Genomic DNA, 22526 nt, shown 5'->3' with positions numbered 1-22526 from the left:
GCCCTGTTGCCCATAATGTGGGATTAGTGCTGTGAGAAGGAGCAGTGGGAGCCTAGAGGCAGGACACCTGTCCAGCCCTGGGATAGGTAGAGGGACAGAGTATGTTTGGGCCCCAGGAATTTGCTCATATTAACATATTAATTGAATTCCTATCCCAGACAAACTCCCTTCCCCCGACAGTGTCTCACTTGAGCTTCATTCAGGCTCTGGGAGAGGTGGCAGTGGGTAGACATTGTGATCCCCACTTTATGGATGGAAAAACTGAAGTCTCAGAAATGAGTGCAGGGGCCAGGGCCAGAACTCAGACCCCCTTTCCCCAGCTTCTTCTTCTCTCTCTCTCTCTCATCCTTCTTGTTCTGGAACATCTCTTTCCATGCTAGGAATAACAGTCCAGCCTTGACGCAGCAATCACTGTGTGCCAGGTTCTGTACCCAGCACTTTACGGGTATAACCATGTTTAGTCTTACCACTCCATGAAGCAAATACTATTATCCTGTTTGACAGATGAGGAAAATGAGTCTCAGAGAGGTTAAGGAACTTGCCTAAAGTCACACAGCTGGCAAGTGACATGGCCAGGCTCCAAACCCTGTTTGCCTGATTCCAGCATTTTTTCCAAAATACTCCATTTCCCTTCTCTGTCTTCAGAAGAGGAAGCACACGGGTGGACCGAAGGGCAGGACAGATGCCAGGGGCTGTGCCTATTGCCTCTGACAGTTGAGCGCCAGGCCCTCCCAAGGCCCTCAGGCTGTTGCCTTTTCTCTTGCAGGGACTGAAGCCCATGGACTCCAATGGCTTGGCTGATCCCTACGTTAAGCTGCATCTCCTGCCAGGAGCTAGCAAGGTACCATATGGCCTGGGCCTCTCGGCAGGCTGGACACATGGGCCCTGGCAGGCACCCAAGGTTCCCAGCTCAGAGCCTAAAATAGCCCCCTTATCTGGCCCCAAATTCCCCTCCTTCCTGAGTGGCAAAATCCTTGCAAGGGGTGAGGGGTAGTGGAGAGTTACTCTCCCTCAAGGGGCAGGCGCTCTGCCCATTTCTCCAATCCAGAAATATGGGATTCAGGGAGCTGACGAAGGCCAGGATAGAGGCAGGAACCCCTATTATGCCATCCGTCTGCTCAGATAGCTTCAGGGGCTCCCCAGTGTTGACCGTGGCCCCCCTCCCCCACTCACTTTATGTCCCAAATCTTTCTCATCTCTCAATAGAAATGAATAACTCTCTCCAGGCTGTAGTGCTAAGCACTTAAGAAAATGTTCTGTTACCGAGTGAAAATACACCACTGTCCCACCCACCATTCCCTCTCCTTCCAGCTCGCTCACCTGCATGTCACTACTTTGCTCTGGGGAAGGACGATGGAACTAATTCTCCTCTCTTTGGTTTGACCCACTCAGAGCCCAGGGCTAGAGATGAAGGGGGACTTTCTTGGATTTTATTTTCTGCTTTGTTGTGTTCATTGGACATGCATGTCCTAAAAAACAAGGGCAGCTGTACACTTGGTTGCATGATCTTGGAGAAATGGCTGTTAAAAATCTCTGCAAGTATGAAATGCCCCATAACACAAAAAGTACACACATGCGTGCGTTCACACACACAGTCTCTCACTCTTTGTTTGGATCAAGAAAGGAGAGTCCCTCACCTGGCCATGGCCAAACTGTGAAGTGTTTGGCCACTATTCATTCTAACTCCCCACTGACTTTGCTTTTCCTCAAGACTCTCTTCTTTGCTCACTTCTGAGTCCAAGCTTTCTTTGCCAAAGTGTCCAGTGAGCCATTTACATGTTAGTACGAATTAGATTTGTCACCAGGCCACTTCTTCTGGATATAGTGTATTTTTAGCTGTCTTTCTTAGAGTAAAATGAAAGCCTCGTCCCCTGAGGACTTTCAGGCATGAAGGATGCTATTTCGTAACACAGAAGAAGCTGTTTCAATACCTCCCAGAAACTGTTTCTTCACTGCCTATAAGTGGGTGACTATTTCTGCCTTTCTAGCCTATAAATTGTATTTTTTTCATCAAAGGAGGATGTCTCTGCTTTTTAATATAAAGTTCAAAGAAAGGGCTCAGCACATGGAGGGAGGGGTGGCCCAGTGTCCAGCATAGATGATGGTCATAGCCAGCATTGGGGACCCTCCACTAAGAGAAAGCATACATGGGGAGCAACTGAGCCCCCGGACACTTGTGAGAGGAGTAGACTATTACATCACCCACCCACCCGCCCCAAGTCAACCCAAAGGATGGATGGGGCTGCAGGGCTGGCTCTCTACCAAGGCAGCTGTCTGTGCATCTCTCTGGGCTCTAGTCCAACAAGCTTCGTACAAAAACCCTGCGGAACACCCGGAACCCTGTCTGGAATGAGACCCTTGTCTATCATGGCATCACAGATGAGGACATGCAGAGGAAGACCCTCAGGTACTTGCTGGGCGGGGGGCAGAGAGGAGGCCAAAGCTGGGCAGATTGAGATGTGCAGCTGCCAGAGGCCGCTCTTTAAAACATACCTGCATACTTTTTTCTTTCTTTCTTTCTTTCTTTCTTTCTTTCTTTCTTCTACAAAAATTGTGTATGTTTCCAGTAGAAACTTTTGAACATACAGATACACAAAAATCTTAACATCTTGGTGTCTGGACGTTCAGGTTGCGTGCGTATGTATTTGTGTGTGTGCATTTACATAGGTGTGCAAAAGATTCTTATAAAATTAAGCATTTCTAAAAATGGACCATTCTAATAATTAATCAGCCTCCCTTAACAATATATCGATGCCATTTTATATTCTCCTATAGTGTTTTGTTAAACTTCATTTTTAATTATGTAATGAGTAAATACATTTTTCTTGTAAAAAATAATAGAAAAGGCAAAGCTTCTTTTAAACGTTTTCCACAGGGGTGCCTGAGTGGCTCAGGCTGTGGAGTGTCTGCCTTTGGCCCAGGTCATGATCTCAGGGTCCTGGGATCCAGCCCAGGCATCGGGCTCCCTGATCAATGCAGAGTTTGCTTCTCTCTCTCCCTCCGCCCCTCCCCCAGCTCTCTCTCTCTCCTGCTCTCTCTCCCAAATAAATAAAATATTTTTTTAAAAAATTTAAAAAGATAAATGTTAGTCTCCTCCACCAGTCTGGGGTGAGTGAGTGACTACATGCATATTCCTACTACTTTGAGTGTGTGCATATTCCTATTACTGTTTACAACGCAAAAAGTATCACACTGTATAGATCTGGAACTTTTCTCTTAATGATATCTCTTGGAGTTGTAGCCATGGGAAGATATTTAGATCTGCCTAATATTTGACTGCTTCAGAGTGTCACACAGAAAGGTTTATCCCAGATTTTTAAAAATGTTTTATAATGAAATATTACAAATATAAAAGTGTAAACGTAATAAAACAAACATCCACAAACTCAATACTCAGTCTTTCAGAGAATCTTAATATTTTTCTCTATGTACTTTGGCTTTTTAAATTGTTATTTTCAAGAAAGAAAGCATTTCAGATGCAGAACTGAAGCCTCTCTTGAATACCCTCTCCCCCCTTTTCTCCCTTCCTCTTCTGGGCTAAACACCATACTGAAATGTATGGGAGTCATTCCCAAGGGTGTTTCAGCCACATGATTATGTATCAATAAACAATGATGGTATTGTCTGGCATGGTTTTAAAATTTTTAAGGATTATTTATTTATTTGAAAGAGAGAAAGAGTGGTGGGGAGGGACAGAGGGAGAAGGAGAATCTCAAGCAGACCCCCCTCTGAGTAGGGTGCCTGACATAGGGCTTGATCTCACAACCCAGAGATCAGGACCTGAGCTGAAATCAGGAGACACTTGACCAACTGAGCCACCCAGGAACCCCAGGCGTGTTTTTAAGCTTTATGTAAATGTTTATCAGTTGATTCAGGTAGTGCCCAGTGGAAGGACATTTAGTTTTTTTCCAGCTTCTCTGTTTCACAAAGTTGCAACAAGCATCCATGTGTATATACTAGTGTTTCCTTAGGATAGAAGCTAAAGGGGAACATTTGTTGGATGATAGTACATGTTTGTTTTTTTACAAGTCATACAAACTGCTTTTTAAATTGGCTCCTCCATGTACATTCCCACCCACTACACCATAATTCTAAGTAAACATTTTTATTGCAGGGTAACATCCATTTAGAAAAATACACACATAAAAACTCTACAGATTGATGAGTTTTTGCAAAGTGAACATACTGGGATCTGAGAACAGAACATTCCCAGTCTACAGACACCCTACCCCGGTGCCATCCCTCTAGTGAGGACCTTCCCCTCGGGGTGTTCACTATCTAACTTCTAAGGGACAAATGAACTCAGTCTGGTTTTGTTCGTTACATAAATGGAATGGTAGAGCATGACTCTTTTGTGTCTGTCTTCTTTCACTTAAAATTGTATTTGATACTTGCCCAAGTTGTGTGTAGCTGTAGATTGTTGATTCTTGTCACTCTATTTTTTTAGGATTTATTCATTTATTTGAGAGAGAGAGAGAGAGCGAGCGAGCACTGGGGTGAGAGGGACAAAGGATGAGGGAGGGAAAGAATCCCAAGCAAATTCCTTGCTGAGCACAGAACCCAATGCGGGGCTTGATCCCATCACCTCAAGATCATGACCTGAGCCATCAAGAATTGGACACTCAACAAACTGAGCCATTGAGACACCCCATCTTATCACGCTGTAGTATCCGATTGTGCAATTATACCACAGTTTTATTTGTTCATTCTACTGTTAATGGACATTTGGTTGGTTTTCATTTGGAGGCTATTTTAATAGTACTGCTAGGAACATTCTAGTGATACTGTATTATGCATGCTTTTCTTTCTAGGAGTGTAAAGGTTGAATCATAGTGTATATATATATATGTTCAGCTTTAATAGAAACTGACAATTTTCCATAGCAGTTATAGCACTTGACACTCCTCCCAGCAATGTACAAGAGTCCCAATTCCTCCACAACCTCATCAATACTTTTTCATTTTGGCTTTTCCGGCAGGTGTATAGTGGTGTTGCATTTTGGTTCTGCCTTTCCCTGTTGACTAATCACAACACTATTTTCCATATATACAGTTACATTTTTATGGTTATTTCATGATTTTCTTAAGTAATTTCCCCTTATAGAATATATACATTATTTCTGCTTTTTCACAACTAGAAACATAAAGGGGATAATCATCTTTGTTAAATATTTTTACACTTCTTATGTCTTTGAGATAAATTCCTAGAACTGGCATTGTTGGTTCAAAAATGATGTTTATTAAGTCTTTGGAGGCACACTGATTGCCCTGCAGAGGGAGGGGATTGGCTACGTGCTCACCAGCCAAGTAGAGACAACTTTCTGGCCCTCTAACACTTCAAACATCGTTCAATAAATGTTGATGGTCAAGGGGGAAGATAACATTAAGTCCCTGCCTGTCCCCTAGACTGCCAGGAGGACACATCTTTCCTTCCCTTTGGTGTATGTCAGACTGAATTATGTTGTGACTAGTCCTTTTGGCTTCCTGAGGGACCTTTCCATGACCTGCCCTTTCTCTGTGTGCCTCTCTTCTACTCAGTGCTGTGCAGAGTAGATAACAAAGGGAAATATAGTGTTTGAGGATTCACAGAGACCTGGATTCAAATCCTGATTCTGCTCCTTACCAGGGAAAAAGTATTCAGCCTCTCTGGGCTCCAGTCTCCTCTTTAAAGTGAGAAACCCAGATGTTTGCATGGAGGACAAATTAAAGAAGGAGAGGTTAACTAAGCTCCTGGCCTAACTTTGCAAAAGATGATGCTCTAATGGCCATAAAGTATTCCTTAATCACCGGGGAACTATAAATTAAAACTACAGTGAGATACTATTGCTCACTCAGAAAGACTAATTATAATTAAAGACTGACAAAGTCAAAGTTAGCAAAAATGCTTGAGCTGTTGGTGGGGTCTAATTGGTAGAACCACTCTGGAAAACTGTTTAGAAGTTTCTACTGAAGCTAAACTTCTGTGTAGCTGTGACTCAGCATTTCCATCCCTAAGAAGATACACATAGAAATATATCCATGTACATACAAAAAGATTCAGATGTGGATATTCTATGGCAGCTTTATTTCTAATAGTTCAAAGCTAGAAATAGGCCAAAACTAAATGCCCATAAGTAGCAGAAGTATTATGGTATAGTTACACAATGGAATACTATACAGCAGTGAAAAGGACAAATTACTATAGACATGGATGAAGCTCACTGACGTAATGCTGAACAGAAGAAACCAAGCATAAAAGAAGACATACTACCTCGTTTTATTTATGTGAGGGTCCAAAACAAGATAATATGAATCTTGCCAGAGGCCAAGATAGTGGTTATCTTTAAGATAAAGATATGGGGTCATGACTAGACCAGGAGGGTCTTCCAGGAGCCAGAATGTTCTACATCCTGATCTGGATGGTGGTGACATCGGTGTATGGATACGCAAAAATTCAGCAGGCTATAAATTTAAGATTTGGGCACATTGCTGCGTATAAGTTACACTGTAATAAAGAAGAAACAAAGTACCTGGCGTAGTGCTTGAAACTGAAATGTTCCTGTGCACATTACGCATGCCCTGCCAGTATCAATCATAGCCCTTGGTATACAGTAGTTGCTCAATATAAGCTCTTCATTCTCTCCCCACCCCTTATGTTGATCGCAGGATCTCTGTCTGTGATGAGGACAAATTTGGCCATAACGAGTTTATCGGTGAGACCAGATTTTCACTCAAGAAACTGAAGCCCAACCAGAAAAAGAACTTCAATATCTGTCTGGAGCGAGTGATCCCAGTGAGTGCCTTTACCCAGAGGGTGTGATGGGGAAGAAGGGTTGGGGGGCTGGGGCCTTCCTCTGGGCCTGTGAAGGGGGTGATAGATCGGCAGGGGGCCTGACAGTAGAGGTGGGAGGGAGAGCTCAGGTCAGAACATGGGGGTTGCATCCCAGCCCTGCCTTTTACTAACCCTGTGCCAGCATCACTTCTCTGACGTCAGAGTCCTCCTGGGTGAAACTGGGAAGGGCCATGTGGTGTGACAGTGTGGCCTGCCTGGGTTCAAAGCCTGGCTCTACCACTTTCCTGCTCCCTGGTCTTGGCCAAGGGTCTGAACTCTTCTGAGCTTCGGTTTTTCTTGTCTACAAAATGGGTGTTATAACAGGATTTGTGCCAGAGGAGGGTCGTATGAAAGATATAATCAGAACAGAACCTAGTGTATAATAAGGACTCATAAATTAACTGTTGTTATCAGAGAAAATAGTTCTGCCTTGCTCACTTTTGTCCATCGTGAATTCATAAAGCACCATGCAGGTCCACAGGGAGCCAGACTCCCTGGATCTGAATCTCAGGCCCTGCCACTTATAATCTGAGCCAAATTATTTAACCTCTCTAGGCCTTAGTTCTCTCGCTTGTCAGATGGAATAATGTAGACACCAACTTCTTAGAGTCTTCTAAGGATAAATGTGGGAGTACAGATAAAGCACTGAAGCTGTAACTGCTAGGTGGGGTGCTCGCCTTTTGGGAAAGAACAGGAACCAAACCAAAGCTCTCCAATTGAGCTGTACCTCAAAATCAACTGGATATTTGTATTTTGATTTTAATAGTTTAATGTATTTTAATAGCAGACTTGCAGGAACAGCACAAGAGACAGACAACATTAAAAACGTGTATTTGCATGTAGGACAACTCAGAAAAGTACAGTGAATGTCTAGTCACTGGAATCTACTGTATGATAAAAATATCACAAACACCAATTAGCTGCCATCAATAAGAAATCTACTTGTTTAAAATAATAAAATAAAATAAAATTCCAAATGCTGGCATTGTCTAGAAAAATATAACAGATTTATTTATCACCATTATAAAGTTGAACCTACTAAAAGGTATTTACTGGAACTGACTTGCATTCATGCTTTAAGTCCCCACATTTGTTAAAAATTCACACACATGGAAGAAAAAGCATCTAATATTCTGAACTACTGATAACAGGAAGAAATTTTTTTTTTTAAAGAATTAAGTGTTTTCCATCATAGTGGAATCTTAAGCATGTTCTTCATGTGGTGGCGTGCCAGCTGGATATCTTTTGGCACAGTGGTTACACGTTTGGCATGGAGAGCCCACAGACTGGTGTCTTTAGAAAGATCCAGCAGGTAGGCTCCCTTGCTTCCTGCAAAGCACCCATAGCCACATTCTGGAAGCACAGATCTTTTTTGAGGTCCTGCACAATTTCCCACACCAGACGCTGGAAAGGAAGTTTGTGAATCAGAAGTTCAGTGGATTTCTGATAATGTCTAATTTCACGGAGGGCCACGGCGCCAGGCCTGTAACGATGAGGTTTCTTCAGCCCTTCCGTAGAGGGTGAGGTCTTGTGAGTGGCTTTTGTAGCCAGTTGCTTCCTCTGTGCTTTACCACTGGCCGATTTGTGGGCAGTACGAGCCACGGCCCAGAGACCTCCTTACTTCCCCTCCTTCTCCGTGGCTGGAGCTCAGCAGGCCAGAGACGGTGCTGGTGCTGGTGTCAGCAAGCTGTGGTGGCTGCCGACACAGTTCTTAACTGGAGATTTTTAAACAAGAGCTTTACAAACTAAGATTTGTGGGGATCTCCCTGGAGATCCTGACTTAGTGAGATAGGGTGGGACCCACCAATCTGTATTTTTAGGGATAATCCAATCTGCCCCTTTTACATACAGGCCAGCGTGGGCCCAGAGAGGCCAGTAAGCTGGCAAGGTCATACCACAAGTCAGTGGCTGTGCTCTCCAGCACCAGCCAGAGCCCAGCTCCCTTGCAACCACCAGGGCTCCTGCTCCCCCTGGGCAGCGGGCCAGCTCCCCATGGGAACACTGTCAGGGGGCAGGAGGGGAAATCCTGCAGCATCCTCCCACCAGATGGCCAGCCCAGGGATAGAATATCTGTATGCCACACCGTATTTGTGTAGCACAAGCTAAAGAACAAGACACTACAAGGCAAATTACAAAGAGCTATTTACACCATACCCCAGGCTCCAAATAAATCATCAAGAGTGAAGCATTTCCTCTGGGCCTTTGCCTGTAACAGTTGTTTCTTCCAGCGCCCCCTTCCACCCCTCAGTCCATGAGTCAAGTTGGTCAGGACAGTGGCCGGGCCCCCATCTGGGTTGTCAGCTCCTGAGTCTGCCCATCTTGCTATGGGGGTGCAGCCAGCCCCAAAGGCACAAAGGTGGCAGGGCAGGCAGAGACCCGGAGCAGCCATGAGACTCTGCTGCTCATCTCTTTTGCTCTTTGCCCTTAACCTTCCCATCACCAACTCTGCCCACCAAGGGCAGGGGCCTCATAAGTGCTATGTCCTCTTATTCTGGATCCTTGTCCTCATCCCTAAAGTGGGGAGTTTGGATTTAGTCAATGCTTTTCACATAGTGTTTGTGAAAATGTACATGAGCCATTTCTCACAATTACAGAATCCCTAGAATCCCCCAGAGCCCTAGAATCCCCCAAAAAGACCTTAGGAGCCATAGGGGAAGAAGTAGCTGGTGGCTCAGATCCAAGATCCCTGGGCCACTTCTACCAGAACAGATGAAATCTTATCCATTTTATGTATAAGGCACTCTGCCACTTGTTGGCTGTGTGACCTTGGGCAAGTGGCTTACCCACTCTGATCCTCAGTCTCCTCATCTGTAAAATGGGTTAGTAATACATCCTAGGTCATAGGCTGGTGTGCATTAACATGGTGTGTCAAATGGTCAACGTTATATAAACTTTACCTAAAAGGGGGAAAGCTGGAGGGCCACAGAAGCTTGGAGAATCCACCCTCATGGCTCTGGATGTTAATGGAAGGGTGAGGGTTTTCTGGTCCTTCTTATGTAGGGAGATGAGCCTCATAAACTCATGTTATCTTTCCTTTCTGTTTCCTTCCTCTAAGATGAAGCGTGCTGGAACCACCGGGTCAGCCCGAGGCATGGCCCTTTATGAGGAGGAGGTGAGCACTGAGTGGGTATTGAAGCCACGGTTGGGGTCCACCATCACACTTTTCTCCCCCTCCTGGCCCCTTTCTTATTCTTTCTCCTAAAACCAGTTGCCTGTCCTCAGTTTACCATGAGAGAGGTACCCTTGCCCAAGGCATTAGAACATGAGACCAAGTGGATGCTCTTCCCACCTGGAGCCCCCGTAGGGGGGAAAGGCCACCCTCTCACACCCTTGAGTTCCCACACCTTGTTAGCAGAAGCTCTGCTGGCAGTTCGTCAGGACCAGAGCGATGCCACTCTCCCTCCCTCTGGGGTGACATAGGGCAGGCTGCCAGAAGCTGGGGTTGGGCTACACGTTTGTGCTGTTTGTCTAGGGCCCTCGTGCAACCCTAGGGACTGTAATTGTGAGAAGACTGGTTGACTCAGGCAAATATGAGCTCAGAGTCACACTGGAACTCAGGGCTCTATGTCTAAGTGGGAGTAAAGCCCCCCACCCTCATGTGCCTTGGCCTTCCACCAGTGTTGCTGTCACCACTTGCTGCTCCCTGGAGACTGCTGTTCGTGGTGCTGACCACTCTGTGGCAGGCCAGCTCCTCCTCCTGTCCACAGGCTCCTCCCTAACGCTCGCCATCCATCCAGCTGCATGGCCTCCTCCCCTTCCTGGGCCCACATGCCCTCTTCTCCTACTGCAGCAGGTGGAACGTATTGGTGACATAGAGGAACGCGGCAAGATCCTGGTGTCCCTTATGTACAGCACACAGCAAGGAGGCCTCATCGTGGGCATTATACGCTGTGTGCACCTGGCCGCCATGGACGCCAATGGCTACTCAGATCCGTTCGTCAAGCTGTGAGTCATTGGGAATGTGAATGGACCCCAGAGGGAGTCCTAGATCCTTGCAAAGGGAGAACCAGAGCCCTTCCCCAAGATCATTGAACATTGAGGCCCAGAGAGGGAAATGAGCCTGCCCAAGGTCACACAGTGAGACAATGCCCAGAACTGGCTAGAGTAGGAGTCTGGAGTCTCAGATAGTCAGACTGGTGTGTCACTCGCCCATAGGAGGAGTTTTGTGGGCTCTGTCTCCTCTGGTGGGAGAGAGGCAGTCGATGAGATTGCAGTTACCCCATTTGGAGCCCCCTAGAATCAGCAGCATGTCTCTCCAGGAGTCCAGAGCCCCACCACCAAAGAAGCAATCCAGCTTTTTCCAGATGCGGTCTGGAAATGCTCAAAGAAAAAGGCCTTAGACGTTGGGCTATTCCCATAATCTCCACCATGGGGAGTCAGAGAGACATGTTATTTGTGTGAGTCCAGAGCCTCTGGAATGATGCCACAATGGGATTCAACAGACAAGGGCTTCACTAGTGGAAATGCCTGAGTGCGGGAGCTGAGAGAGCTGTCACACGGCCATGTGAGTCTGACTCACGTGAGCAGAGGGGAGAGACAGGGGCCAGTGGAAGTACCCCGGATGCAAGTGCGGCAAGGCCATCAGAGTCCTCAAGGCCAAACCCAGCCGTCAGATAAGTCCCCTGTCTCCTAAGAGCGGGACCACTGTAATATTCCTGCCACCTTCACTCCTCAGCCGGGAGCAGGGCCTTGGCACGAACAGGGCTGGGTTTCCAAGTGCAGCTGCCAGAGCCTCAGCCAGGTATGCTGTAGCTTGAGGTCTGCCCAGCACATTCTCACGGCCACCACTGAATCAAACGTGGGGTTCCACTCCCATCGCTGCCAGCCGCTAGCCGTATAACTATAAGCAAGTTTTCATAATTGCTCCAAACCTCAGATTCTTCATTAGTGTATAATGGAGACAGTTTCTAATTATTTCCAAGAATGGGCACGAGACATAAGGCTCAAATAAGATCCCATATAGAAAGCAATTAGAAATGTGCCTGGTATGGAAATATTTGGCTACTCTCAATGGAATTCTCCATTGCCTTGTGGCAGCTATCTGTGTGTTTCTGTGGATATAGTTGAAAGCCTGGGCTCTGGGTCCAGACTGCCTGGGTTTGAATCTTAGAGCCAACAGCCTTCAGTACTCTCTACCTGTGTGACCTTTGGCTGGTGCCTTCATATCTCTGGGCCTTGATGGCCTCATCTGTAAAATGGGAAGAATAATCTTGGTCATTAGGTTCTCTCCTCCAAGAAGCGGACACCAAGGCTAAATGAGATGTGCAAGAGATTTATTGGGGGAAATGCCTGTGAAGAAAAGCTAAGAGGGAGCCAGAGGAGGACCAGAGGGAAAGCAGATAGGGAGGAGAGGGCTGGGAGGATGGCTAAGCAGGAAGAGTCTTAGATTGCAGCATGGTTCTGGGGAAGTTTCAGCTCAGGTGATGGGGAATGTTTGAGTGCCAAGTCACTCACTGGAGGAGCCCTGCATCTTCTGGCAGTGGGGCTGCCTCCTGCCCCTGCCAGCCCAGGTACTGGCTGGGAGCAGCCAGGGGCCAGCGCAGCCACAGTGAGAACATAGTGATGAGTTTGGAACCCAGTACACAGTCCATTTTGCCCCTAGAGCTGGAGATCTGAGAGAAGCATTGTCATTGGGTCTGGTACATAGTAAGTGCTCAATAAGTATCTGCCATTACGGTTATAAATCACTACCACCGCTATTCCTACTCATGGCAAAGAGTGTTTATTGATGTTCCTTCCAGCCTGGGAGACATTCCCTTCCATAATAGAATGCAGTGCTCCCCTTAAGGTCATGGCTAAAGATCAGGCCAGGGTAGACTTGGTTCCGATTTTCTTTGAATGAGGATTTAGTGAACAAAAGAATGCATGAGTCAGGGATGAATTTGATTTCTAGGGGTAACTGTGCTTTGTTTTCTCTTGTGGTCCAAAAAAGAAAATTAGCTCATAGGTGGCTGTCCTCACTCTATTTCATCCCAGCCACATGCAGACTGTTTTTCTCAAATAATTCTCCCTACCACCCCTTCTCCCATCCACCTGTCCCTGCAGAGGAAGTAGCAATCCTGTGGTCACCAGGAAAACAGCTGCCCTGGTGGTCATTGTGGGAAAAGCTAACAGAAGGCCGTTAATCTGTTTATGATCAAATAAAGATTTTTAAAATCAAAATTGCCCTTTATCTTTGCTGAGCACTTCATAATTTTCATTCTCCCCTTTGGTTTCTTCTTTAAAATTGTCCTCAAGGGGCACCTGGGTGGCTCAGTTGGTTAAGTGTCTGCTGTGGGCTCAGGTCATGATCCCAGGGTCCTGGGATAGAGCCCTGCATAGGGCTCCTTGCTCAGCAGGGAGTCTGCTTCTCCCTCTTTCTCTGCTGCTCCCCCTGCTTGTGCTTTCTCCTTCTCTCAAATAAATAAATTAAAATAAAATAATAAAACTGTCCTCAAGGGCATTGTGAGGTACAGGCTTCCAGCCATGGAATGAATGAATCACAGGGATGAAGGCACAGCATAGAGAATATAGTCAATGGTATTGCAATAGTGCTGCATGATAACGGTGTCTACCCTTGTGGCGAGCACAGTATAAGAACAGAGTTGTCAAATCACTGTGTTGTATACCTGAAACTAATGTAGTATTGTGTGTCCACTATGCTTCAATAAAAATAAGTAAATAAAATAAATTATCCTCAAAAGCAGTTCTGTAAGTGAGGGGGAAAAAAATGTTTGCCCTCTTTACAGATTGGGAAACTGAGGCATACCGAAGCTACATTTACATTCAAAGTTTCCCAGCTAGTGGCAGCTTTAATCAGAATCCTTATGTCTCAACTCTTAGGAGGCTTGGGCCCATTTTATTTATTTGCTCAGAAAATATTGATCAAGCACCTACCATGTGCCAGGCACTGTGCCTACACTGGGGAAGAGCCTTCCAGCCAGAGGAAACGGTATGTGCAAAGGCCCTGAGGTGGAAAGGATAGTGAATGGGGCGTGGGGTGAAGAGCATAGCATAAGACCAGGCTGGGCTGGAGCAAGGACCCAATATGCAGAGCCTTAAAAGCCACATCAAGGATTTTGAACTTTTTCCTGAGATCAAAGGGAAGCCACTGAATAGTTTGAGGAGGCTTGATTGTAAACAGACTTTTGCATCTTCTCCTTTCTGTCTGTACAGTCACAGCCTCATCAGGACTTGGGGCAGCCTAAGGGGTAATTGTGCAACTCTAGGCACCACCATCTAGGCTTTCAATCAGATCCAATGGGACAAAGTATTGACTAAGAGCACCAACTCGAGGCAACCACTGGGTTGAGTCCCCAGCTGTGTGACCTGAGGCACATGTCTCAACTACTCTGGATGCTCAATTTCCTTGCACATAAAATGAGTGGTTGTAGCTCTACCACTGGGGTTTGTTGAGAAAGAAATATCCCCAAGGTGCTTATTGCAGTGCCCGGTAGATGCACATTGGCCATTGTTAATGTTGATTCAGTTTCTGATTTGTTCAGTTATTCTCCTGACATGGGAAGGAGCCTTTGGGCTCAAGAGGCTGCTCTTATTTATTACACTTCCTCCACAATAGCATCTCTTGTCTCCTCTCAGCTGGCTGAAACCGGACATGGGAAAGAAAGCCAAACATAAGACCCAAATAAAGAAGAAAACCTTGAATCCCGAATTTAATGAGGTAAGGCTGCCCCATTTTTGTCATGCTCTGAGATATTTCCTGTGTGTGAGAAAGGAACAAGCTCCCTACTAGAAAGTTATAAAGCACATCAAAAAAGCTTTCTCAGGCACCTGGATGGCTCAGTGGTTGAGCATCTGCCTTTGGCTCAGGTCATGATCCTGGGGTCCTGGGATAGAGTCCTGTATCAGGCTCCCCACAGAGAGCCTGTTTCTCCTTCTGCCTATGTCTCTGCCTCTCTCTGTGTCTCTCATGAATAAATAAAATCTTAAAAAAAAAAAAGAAAAAGAAAAGAAAAAAAAGAACCCACAACATTTGACCCATGGTTTTTTTTTTTTAAAAAAAAAAAAAAAAAAAGCTTTTTCTCAGGGCACCCGGGTGACACAGGTTTCAGCTCAGGTCATGATCTTGTGGTTGTGGGACTGAGTCCTATATCGGCTCCTTGCTAAGTGCAGAGTCTGCTTTGGGTTCTTTCTCCCTTTCCCTCCCCCCTCTGCCTGTCCCAGCTCATGCCCTCTGTCTCTCTGTCTCTCTGTCTCTCTGTCTCTCTAAAATGAATAAATAAAATCTTAAAGAAAAAAAAAAGCTCTTTCTAGGGCGCCTGGGTGGCTCAGTTAGTTAGGTGTCTGCCTTCATCTTGGGTCATGATCCCAGGGTCCTGGGACCAAGCCCCACGTCGGCCTCTCTGCTTGGTGGGAAGCCTACTTCTCCCTCTCCCTCTGCCCTTACTTGTGCTCTCTCTCTTGAATAAATAAAATCTTTAAAAAAAAAAAAGCTTTGTCTCATAGATCCACTTGAATTATCTAAAGATAGATGATGAGTTCCTTGTATCCAGGGGGAATGAAGCCAAACACAAAGGCTATAGATTAGGAATGTCATAGGAGGAAGCTGCATTTGGAGACAAATTGAATGAAACCATCTCCAACTAATAGTTTGTGGTCTTGAAATTTGAAGAAATAAATAGGGGTAGTGATGCCTTTTACCATCCACCCAGTTGGCACTGCCTTCTCTCTTGCTCACTCCCCATGTCCATCTTGAGCATCAAGTCCTGCTAAGGCCACTATCTACATAACCATTGAATGTGCCCCTTCCGGGATCCCTGGGTGGCGCAGCGGTTTGGCGCCTGCCTTTGGCCCAGGGCGCGATCCTGGAGACCCGGGATCGAATCCCACGTCAGGCTCCCGGTGCATGGAGCCTGCTTCTCCCTCTGCCTGTGTCTCTGCCTCTCTCTCTCTCTCTCTGTATGACTATCATAAATAAATAATAATAAAAAAAATTTGAATGTGCCCCTTCCTATTATCTCACTGTCACTTGTCTGGCATCTCATGTGTGGACTATTGCAGAAGACTCCTGACTCACATCCTTGTGTTTGGCCCATCCTCACGTAAGCATGAGCTTTCTAAAGAATGAATCTGAAATTTTCAGCCCCATTGCTTAGCCCAGCAGTGATACCTTAACTTCTTAGTGTGACTGTCAAGCCCTTTCAAACTCACATCCCGCCCCTGCCACATCTTATACTCCCCTCCTCAAGTCACACTAACATCATGTGGTTCCTTGGCACATCTCTTAGCCTTTGCACTGGCTGCTCCCTTTTCCTGGACTTCCATCTCTCTTCCTCTCTGGCAGACTCCTAGTCATCCCTTAAGAGTCAAATATGCTTTCCTCTGGGCTTCCAGACTTTCTGTGTCCCTGCATCTCATGCTGTCACCCTGGATTTCAGTTATTTGTTGACAAGCCTGTCAGATACTAGGGGTCCAGAAATATCTATTGAATGCAATGATCTGATGTCAGCTTAGAGTCAGCTAGCATTGGTTTTTACCAAACATTGGAAAGTGGGCAGAGAACTACAATACAATGTGCTTTTCGTTGTTTTGCTTTTGAAATGCATGTGCCCATATGAGCAGGCGTGGAGAAGGTTTTATGTAAACAGAGCTCAGAGTATCATGGGCCAGTAGTTCAGCACATCCTCCTCTCAGGACCCTCTTTCAGTTGACCCCTAATTTCCTGACTCTGACTCCTGAATTTTGAGTAAGGAGCCAATGACTGCTGTCCGGCCCTACCCTCTCCTGGAGTCTGAATTAGTCACTGAAGAAGAAATCCAAATAGCCAATAAGCCCCATTAGCAACAGAGACAAGGCCAGACACCAGGTTTTGTCACAAACTGGCACAAAAATACTGTAAAATGTTGGTACCTAGTGTTGGTGAGCCTGTGGGGAATTATACACACTATGGGTAAGAGAGAGAACTGGTCCAACTGCCTAAGGGATGTTTGTCAAATTGCTCCAAAAGCCTTAACATGTTAAAATTTAAGTGCCATTTATTTGAGGAATAGGTAATATAATCACATATCTGAAAATTCCAAAAGTACCAAAGGGTATCCAGTTAAAATTCTCCTCCTTTCCCAGCCGCTATCACCTATTTCTCTTCTTTTGAAGCAAGTATATTATCCTCCTCCAGGATTTATAAGAATACAAAACAAGAAAGTATATAGCTGGCTTTCTTGCTGGTGACAAATGGCATCATGGTATACATCTACTGCTCTCTACCTTAAAGTTTTACAAACTCAGAGATATATGACTCAAAATTTATCCTAAATAAATGATCATGGATTTACACAATACCTGAATTGCAAAAGTGTGCGCCTTTTATCATATCATTAATGGTAGTGGAAAGTTGGAAACAACCTAAATATTCAACCGTTGGGCATTAGATTAAGGGACACAACCATTAAATGAAGCCAGAAAAATATTTGCTAACACGCTAAGTTGGTTCTTACCATATGTTATAAAATGTGAAAAGAAGGCCACAGTGCAGTATGTTCATATTATATTTTTATAATATTCAAATGTTTCATATAATAGTCTAATTAATATTCATATTAACTTTTTGAAAATGTACATTAATTTGGTTACTCATAGGAAATGTTGACAGTGGCTATTCTGGGATAGGTGACAAATTTTGAGGGTTGGGTTTTATTTGATTTTATTTTAGTTTCCTTGTTTATTTTAATGATGAACATGAATGAATTTTCTAGTTAGGCAGAGAAGTCACATAAAAAGTCAGATTGTCTGGAAACCTAAGCACCTATACCCCTCATGTCAGTCTCAGGGCCCTTGACTACCCTTCATCTGTAAATAATGGAGAGAGGAGAACCCACTCCAGAAGCTACCAGAATAGAAGGACTGAGTTCACAGCTATTTGCCTTCAAGGAAACCTGACCAGGAGCAGCTTTTTTAGAAAAACCCCATCAGCCTTCCCGATTTCAGAAAATCACTGAAACGTGAATTATGGAGCTTGAGAGACTTTGTTATACAGAATGTTTGTTGAAAGGGGATTGTCAGGCTAGGGCAGAAGGGTTCCCCTGCTCCTAAATGCCCAGTCTAAGGACCTCCCTTTGGTCTCTGAACCCCTAGGGCTCAGCCTCTTAGCTTCTGATGCTGAAGTCTCAGGACCCTCCCACTCACCTATCTTTCTCTGCTGCATTCAGGAGTTTTTCTATGACATCAAACATAGTGACCTGGCGAAAAAGTCCCTGGACATCTCGGTCTGGGACTATGACATCGGCAAATCCAATGATTACATTGGTGAGTACTTCTGGCTCCCAGAGAGAAGCCCATCCTCCCAGGAAAGAAGAGCCTTAAGAATCTAGGCTTCTCTTGGAGGGTTCAGGGCACTTCTTGTCTTTTGGTGGCCGCATCGTCTAAACACCACATCGGGACAAATTTGGGTGATTTGGGTCCAATTTGGGGATGCTTTTATAGGAAAGGGCTTACACAGCTGAGGGATTGGGTCATGGTTGATTATTTGCTCAACAAATCATATCCAGTGGATAATCAAATCCCAGAGGACAGAAGGGTCTGTGGCCTCAGAAAACAGGGTGAAAAGGAAGTCTCCTTAATCGATTTGTTAAGTCCTGAAAAAGGTTCTAATTTTCCCAGCTTGGCTTCAGATGACGAGGAGGAATAGACATTAAAGATGGGGTGGAGGAGGGAGGCATGGGTGGCTCAGTGGTTGAGTGTTTGCCTTCGGCTCAGGCTGTGATCCCCGGGTCCTGGGATCGATTCCTGCATCGGGCTCCCCGCATGGAGCCTGCTTCTCCCTCTGCCTGTGTCTCTGCCTCTCTCTCTCTCTTTCTCTCTCTTTGTCTCTCATGAATGGATAAATAAAATCTTTAAGAAAACAAGATGGGGTGGGGAGGGTACTCCAGGCAAGGGACACAGCATAATCAAAGGTGTGGACACAGGACTGGACAGGGTGGGTGGCAAAGCTGGCTCTTTGGAAATATTGAGTACCCAGAAGTAGTGGCAGACAAGTTTTGGAGAATGGGGTGGTGACTTACAGAAGGTCTTTAAAAAATGAGACAGTGAAGCTACAACTTGAGGCTGCAGTAGGGAGCCATGGCAGTTCTTGAGTGGCTAGTGTGCAGGTAGAGAAGGCCAGTGGTAATAACAACAGCATAACAACAGCCCCCCATAAAGAGGGTGCCAGGTTGTTGGAGGGGTCACTGCTTGGTGGCAGTTTTTCCTCAACTAGACATTTGGGTCCAGGATGAGAGTGCCATGTGTCCCTCTACTCTGACCACCTCTTCTCTCTCCCCATCTTATCCTCCAGGCGGCTGCCAGCTGGGGATCTCAGCCAAGGGAGAACGCTTAAAACACTGGTACGAGTGTCTGAAAAACAAGGACAAGAAGATTGAGCGCTGGCACCAGCTACAGAACGAGAACCATGTGTCGAGTGATTAGGATGGGCCCCCAGGTCCCCAGCTCCATGCCCTACCCTTATCCCAGGTTACCCGCCAGCCTGACCCAGCTGCCCTTCACACTCTGATCTCTTTTCTCTTTGCCTCCCCCACCCTCTCCCTCCCTGTGCCTGCCTTTGAGGTGCCCCCTGACCTTGGGCACTGCTGCCAAAGACCTTTCTCCACTGTCTGTGATGCTGTGGCGCGGGCCCTGAATGCAGCCCCTCTCTGGTCCCTCTAGGATGGAGCAGTAGGAAGAGGGATGCAGAGATTTTTCACAAGAGGCTGGAATTTAACAACCTCTCTGTCTAGGTAAACTGCAAAGGTTCTTTCTTCATCATTTAGGACTGTTTTTAGACCCTCCTGGCCTTGAACACACACACACACACACACACACACACAACTTGCATTTCCTGTGTCATGTCTGTGTATATCCTCAGCTGTCAGCAGACCGGAACAAGGCTGTGAGGGCCAGCAACAGGGCAGAAATAGAGCATCCAGGCCCCCACTGCCCCTCCACACCATACCCCCTGATTGCCAGGAAAACAGGCCACCATGTTTAAACTCCCTGGTGACTAGGAACACACCCTCCTGGCTTCAAATGCATTCAGGATGCCACCTATTTGCTTCCTAGCAAAACCCAACACCCTTTCTCTAGCACCCACCTTGTCCCTAGTCCCTCCCTCCCCCCCCAACCCTACACCCCGCCAAACACTCTCAGCTCCTCACACTCCTCTCTCCCTGTCCATCCCCCCCCCCCCCCTTTCTCCTTTCCCTCTTTCTAAGAGGGCAAAATAGCAACAGCAAAAAATACATTAACCGAGTGTCACGCCCTCACCAGCTTGGCCAGCAAACTTGAACTGGCACGACCCTGACTTCCAGTTAGGCCCGCACTTCGTAGAACCGCCCACTTCTCTTGTTGGCAGAGCCAGGTGTCCTGGGGCTGGGCCAGCTGCTGGCGCTGCCCCTGGGCGCATGGCAGCCTCCTGTGAGCTGCATAGACACCTCATAGATGACTTCCTCAGCCCCTGGGCTCCCTGAGTAGGTGCAAACAGTATTTAGAAACCAGAGCTCTGGGTTGGGGGGGGGGGGGGCTCTCCAATGTCCCAGCCTTTCCCCTCCCTCTGCTCTTAGTTAAATGAGCAGCACACTATCCGCGTCCCTGGCACTCTCCAACTCTGCTTCTCTGACTCTCTGGAGTCCTGTCTCTCACTTAGAATCGCCTTGAATCTCTCTGTCTGTGGCTCTGGCCCAGTTTATCTCTTGCACCCTCTTCACCAAGTTTGTCTGGAAAATAAAATACCATCATAAATCTGAAGCTTCAGAAACTGACAGATCCTGATGCCAAAGGCCACTGTTCCATCAGGAACCATTCAGTCTTTCTTCCTAAAAAATTAAAAAATAATAATACAAAGGAGGAAAAGGCTGAGCACGAATGTTATAAATGTGAGGTTGGGGTCAGGTAATCTGCACTGCCCCATGAGAAAGGCTTGTCTTTTCCCAGTTTCCATCATCTTCCCTCGTGAAAATCACCTCCCTCCATTTGACAACCCACCCTTGTCTATAGACGGCATCAGATGGACACTAAGGCTCTTCACTTTCTCCAGATGCACCTTTTAACCTCTCCCATTTGATGTCTCCACCCTCAGCTCCCTGCACAATTCATCAGAAGGCTCTGATTTCTTGCCTTGAATAACCACCTTCTAAACACCAAGCTCTTCTCCTTCCCCAAGATGGCCAGTGGCTCCCTGACTGCCTCTTGCCCCCTGACCATGTCCCTCCGTCAGTCCCCGTGGCGCCCACTCTCAGCCCACCTCCTTCCCACGGTTTGCCCCTAGGAGAAAGCATGCTGGCTGCGTTGCTCAAGCCTGACGCTGGTATTGGCGCTGGAATCAGCATGCAGCAAGCTCACAGTGTCCCCTGACAAATGTAACCACTTCCCTGCCTAGAATCCACACATGCTCTCCAGTGCATGCAGAACCACCCACAGCCTTTCTTTGTGATGATGTAGCCAAAAAATAAAGTAGGAATATCCAGGAAAAACTGGTGGCCTGAGTTTTTCCTTTCTGGTTTCTGGAAGTGCTTTTGCCCCATCAGGATACATGATGCTATTTGGTGGAGAGTCAGTGTCTGCTGTGCTCCAGCCCTTGGGGATATAGCAGATGTGGTCTCTGGCCCTGTGGGCTGACTCCACACCCTCTTAGAAGAATGCTTTTTGCTTGTGCCCATCCAACAGTAGGCCAGCATCCTCTCCTCCTTTCTACCCTAACCTTGTGGAAAGTTCCAGGTGGTGTGGAATTAGACACTGTCAAGGCTCAAAGAGATGACAGGGTTGAGCCAGAACCTAGTTCAATCAACTCACTTATCTGACAGAGAAATAACCCAAAGCCCAGGGAAGGGAATGATACAGCCAATGGCTCATGGCAGCAATGCCAGGAAAAGAACTCTTTCACTGGACTCCTGGTATGATGTCCTTAATGCACTGATTAATGATATCATCAAATGCCTCCCTTGTGTTCCAGCACCTTTCATCCTGCAAGGAGCCTTCACAGATGCCCCTCAACAGTCCTGAAAGTGAGCTGAGGAGGCAACTAACTTCCCAGAAGTCCTCTTCATCTCACCAACATCTATCCTAAAAGTGTTTAAGCAATTGGTCAGAAATGCTGGTTACTTTCCAGAAGGAGCCATCAGTTCTGTCCACCAGAAACTTCTCTTCCAGGCCAAGTTAGAGACAGGATGTTTTCCTCCTCCTCAAAAGGGTGATTCTCAATCCTGGGAAAGAAATAAGCATATCAGAGTCACCTGGGGAGATTTTCTTTTCAAACTACCCATGCTCTCCCTGCCACCCTGCCCCCAGACTCTACTGTTCCCTGGGGACAGGGTATATATTTGAACATACGTCCTGGGTGATACCTTGTGCTTCCCACCTCCACCGGGACTTTGCTGACCACTGCCCTAAAGTCCATCTGTTTTTCCTACAATTTAGCCAACTGCCAGCAGGTGGAAAGAGGTACCAGTTAGAACGGCAATGCAGTCCCCCCAGGAGTAGCAGGAGACACTGGTGGCCCTGTGCTCATGGCAGACATCACTAATCTCTCCCTGGACTCATAGCAGACATTGCTAATCAACATGGCATCTTCCCCCAAAAGCCTGCTAGCAGCCTCTGAATCCTTCTCTACACAGCATTGTAGGCAGCCACCACTGGCCTGTCATGGGCAGTTGAAAAGAAAGCTAATTTCCATCTCTAAAATGGTTGATCTCCTTCCCCAGAAATGTAGACATGCCAAAGAAGCCAAGATGAATATACACGAGGAGAGTTTT

General features: G+C 46.3%; 1 protein-coding gene across 4 annotated transcripts in view; it reads left to right on the top strand.

The window, feature by feature from the left end:
• RPH3A (rabphilin 3A) overlaps window positions 1-21248 on the top strand; it is a 271152-nt gene extending 249904 nt beyond the window's left edge. For all 4 annotated transcript variants that reach the window (XM_041728337.1, XM_041728335.1, XM_041728336.1 and 1 more), the window contains exons 14-21: window positions 767-841; window positions 2298-2407; window positions 6645-6771; window positions 9866-9922; window positions 10601-10755; window positions 14389-14470; window positions 17955-18051; window positions 19079-21248. In XM_041728337.1, the coding sequence (XP_041584271.1) occupies window positions 767-841; window positions 2298-2407; window positions 6645-6771; window positions 9866-9922; window positions 10601-10755; window positions 14389-14470; window positions 17955-18051; window positions 19079-19209 (834 nt within the window). In that variant the 3' untranslated portion in view covers window positions 19210-21248. The remainder of the gene's footprint in view (window positions 1-766; window positions 842-2297; window positions 2408-6644; window positions 6772-9865; window positions 9923-10600; window positions 10756-14388; window positions 14471-17954; window positions 18052-19078) is intronic.
• The last annotated feature ends 1278 nt before the right edge of the window (window positions 21249-22526 follow it).

The sequence above is a fragment of the Vulpes lagopus genome, chromosome 14 (assembly GCF_018345385.1).
Source record: "Vulpes lagopus strain Blue_001 chromosome 14, ASM1834538v1, whole genome shotgun sequence".
Taxonomy (NCBI): domain Eukaryota; kingdom Metazoa; phylum Chordata; class Mammalia; order Carnivora; family Canidae; genus Vulpes; species Vulpes lagopus.
Note: the sequence above shows the minus strand (reverse complement) of the source record. Positions and strands in the feature narration are given on the sequence as shown.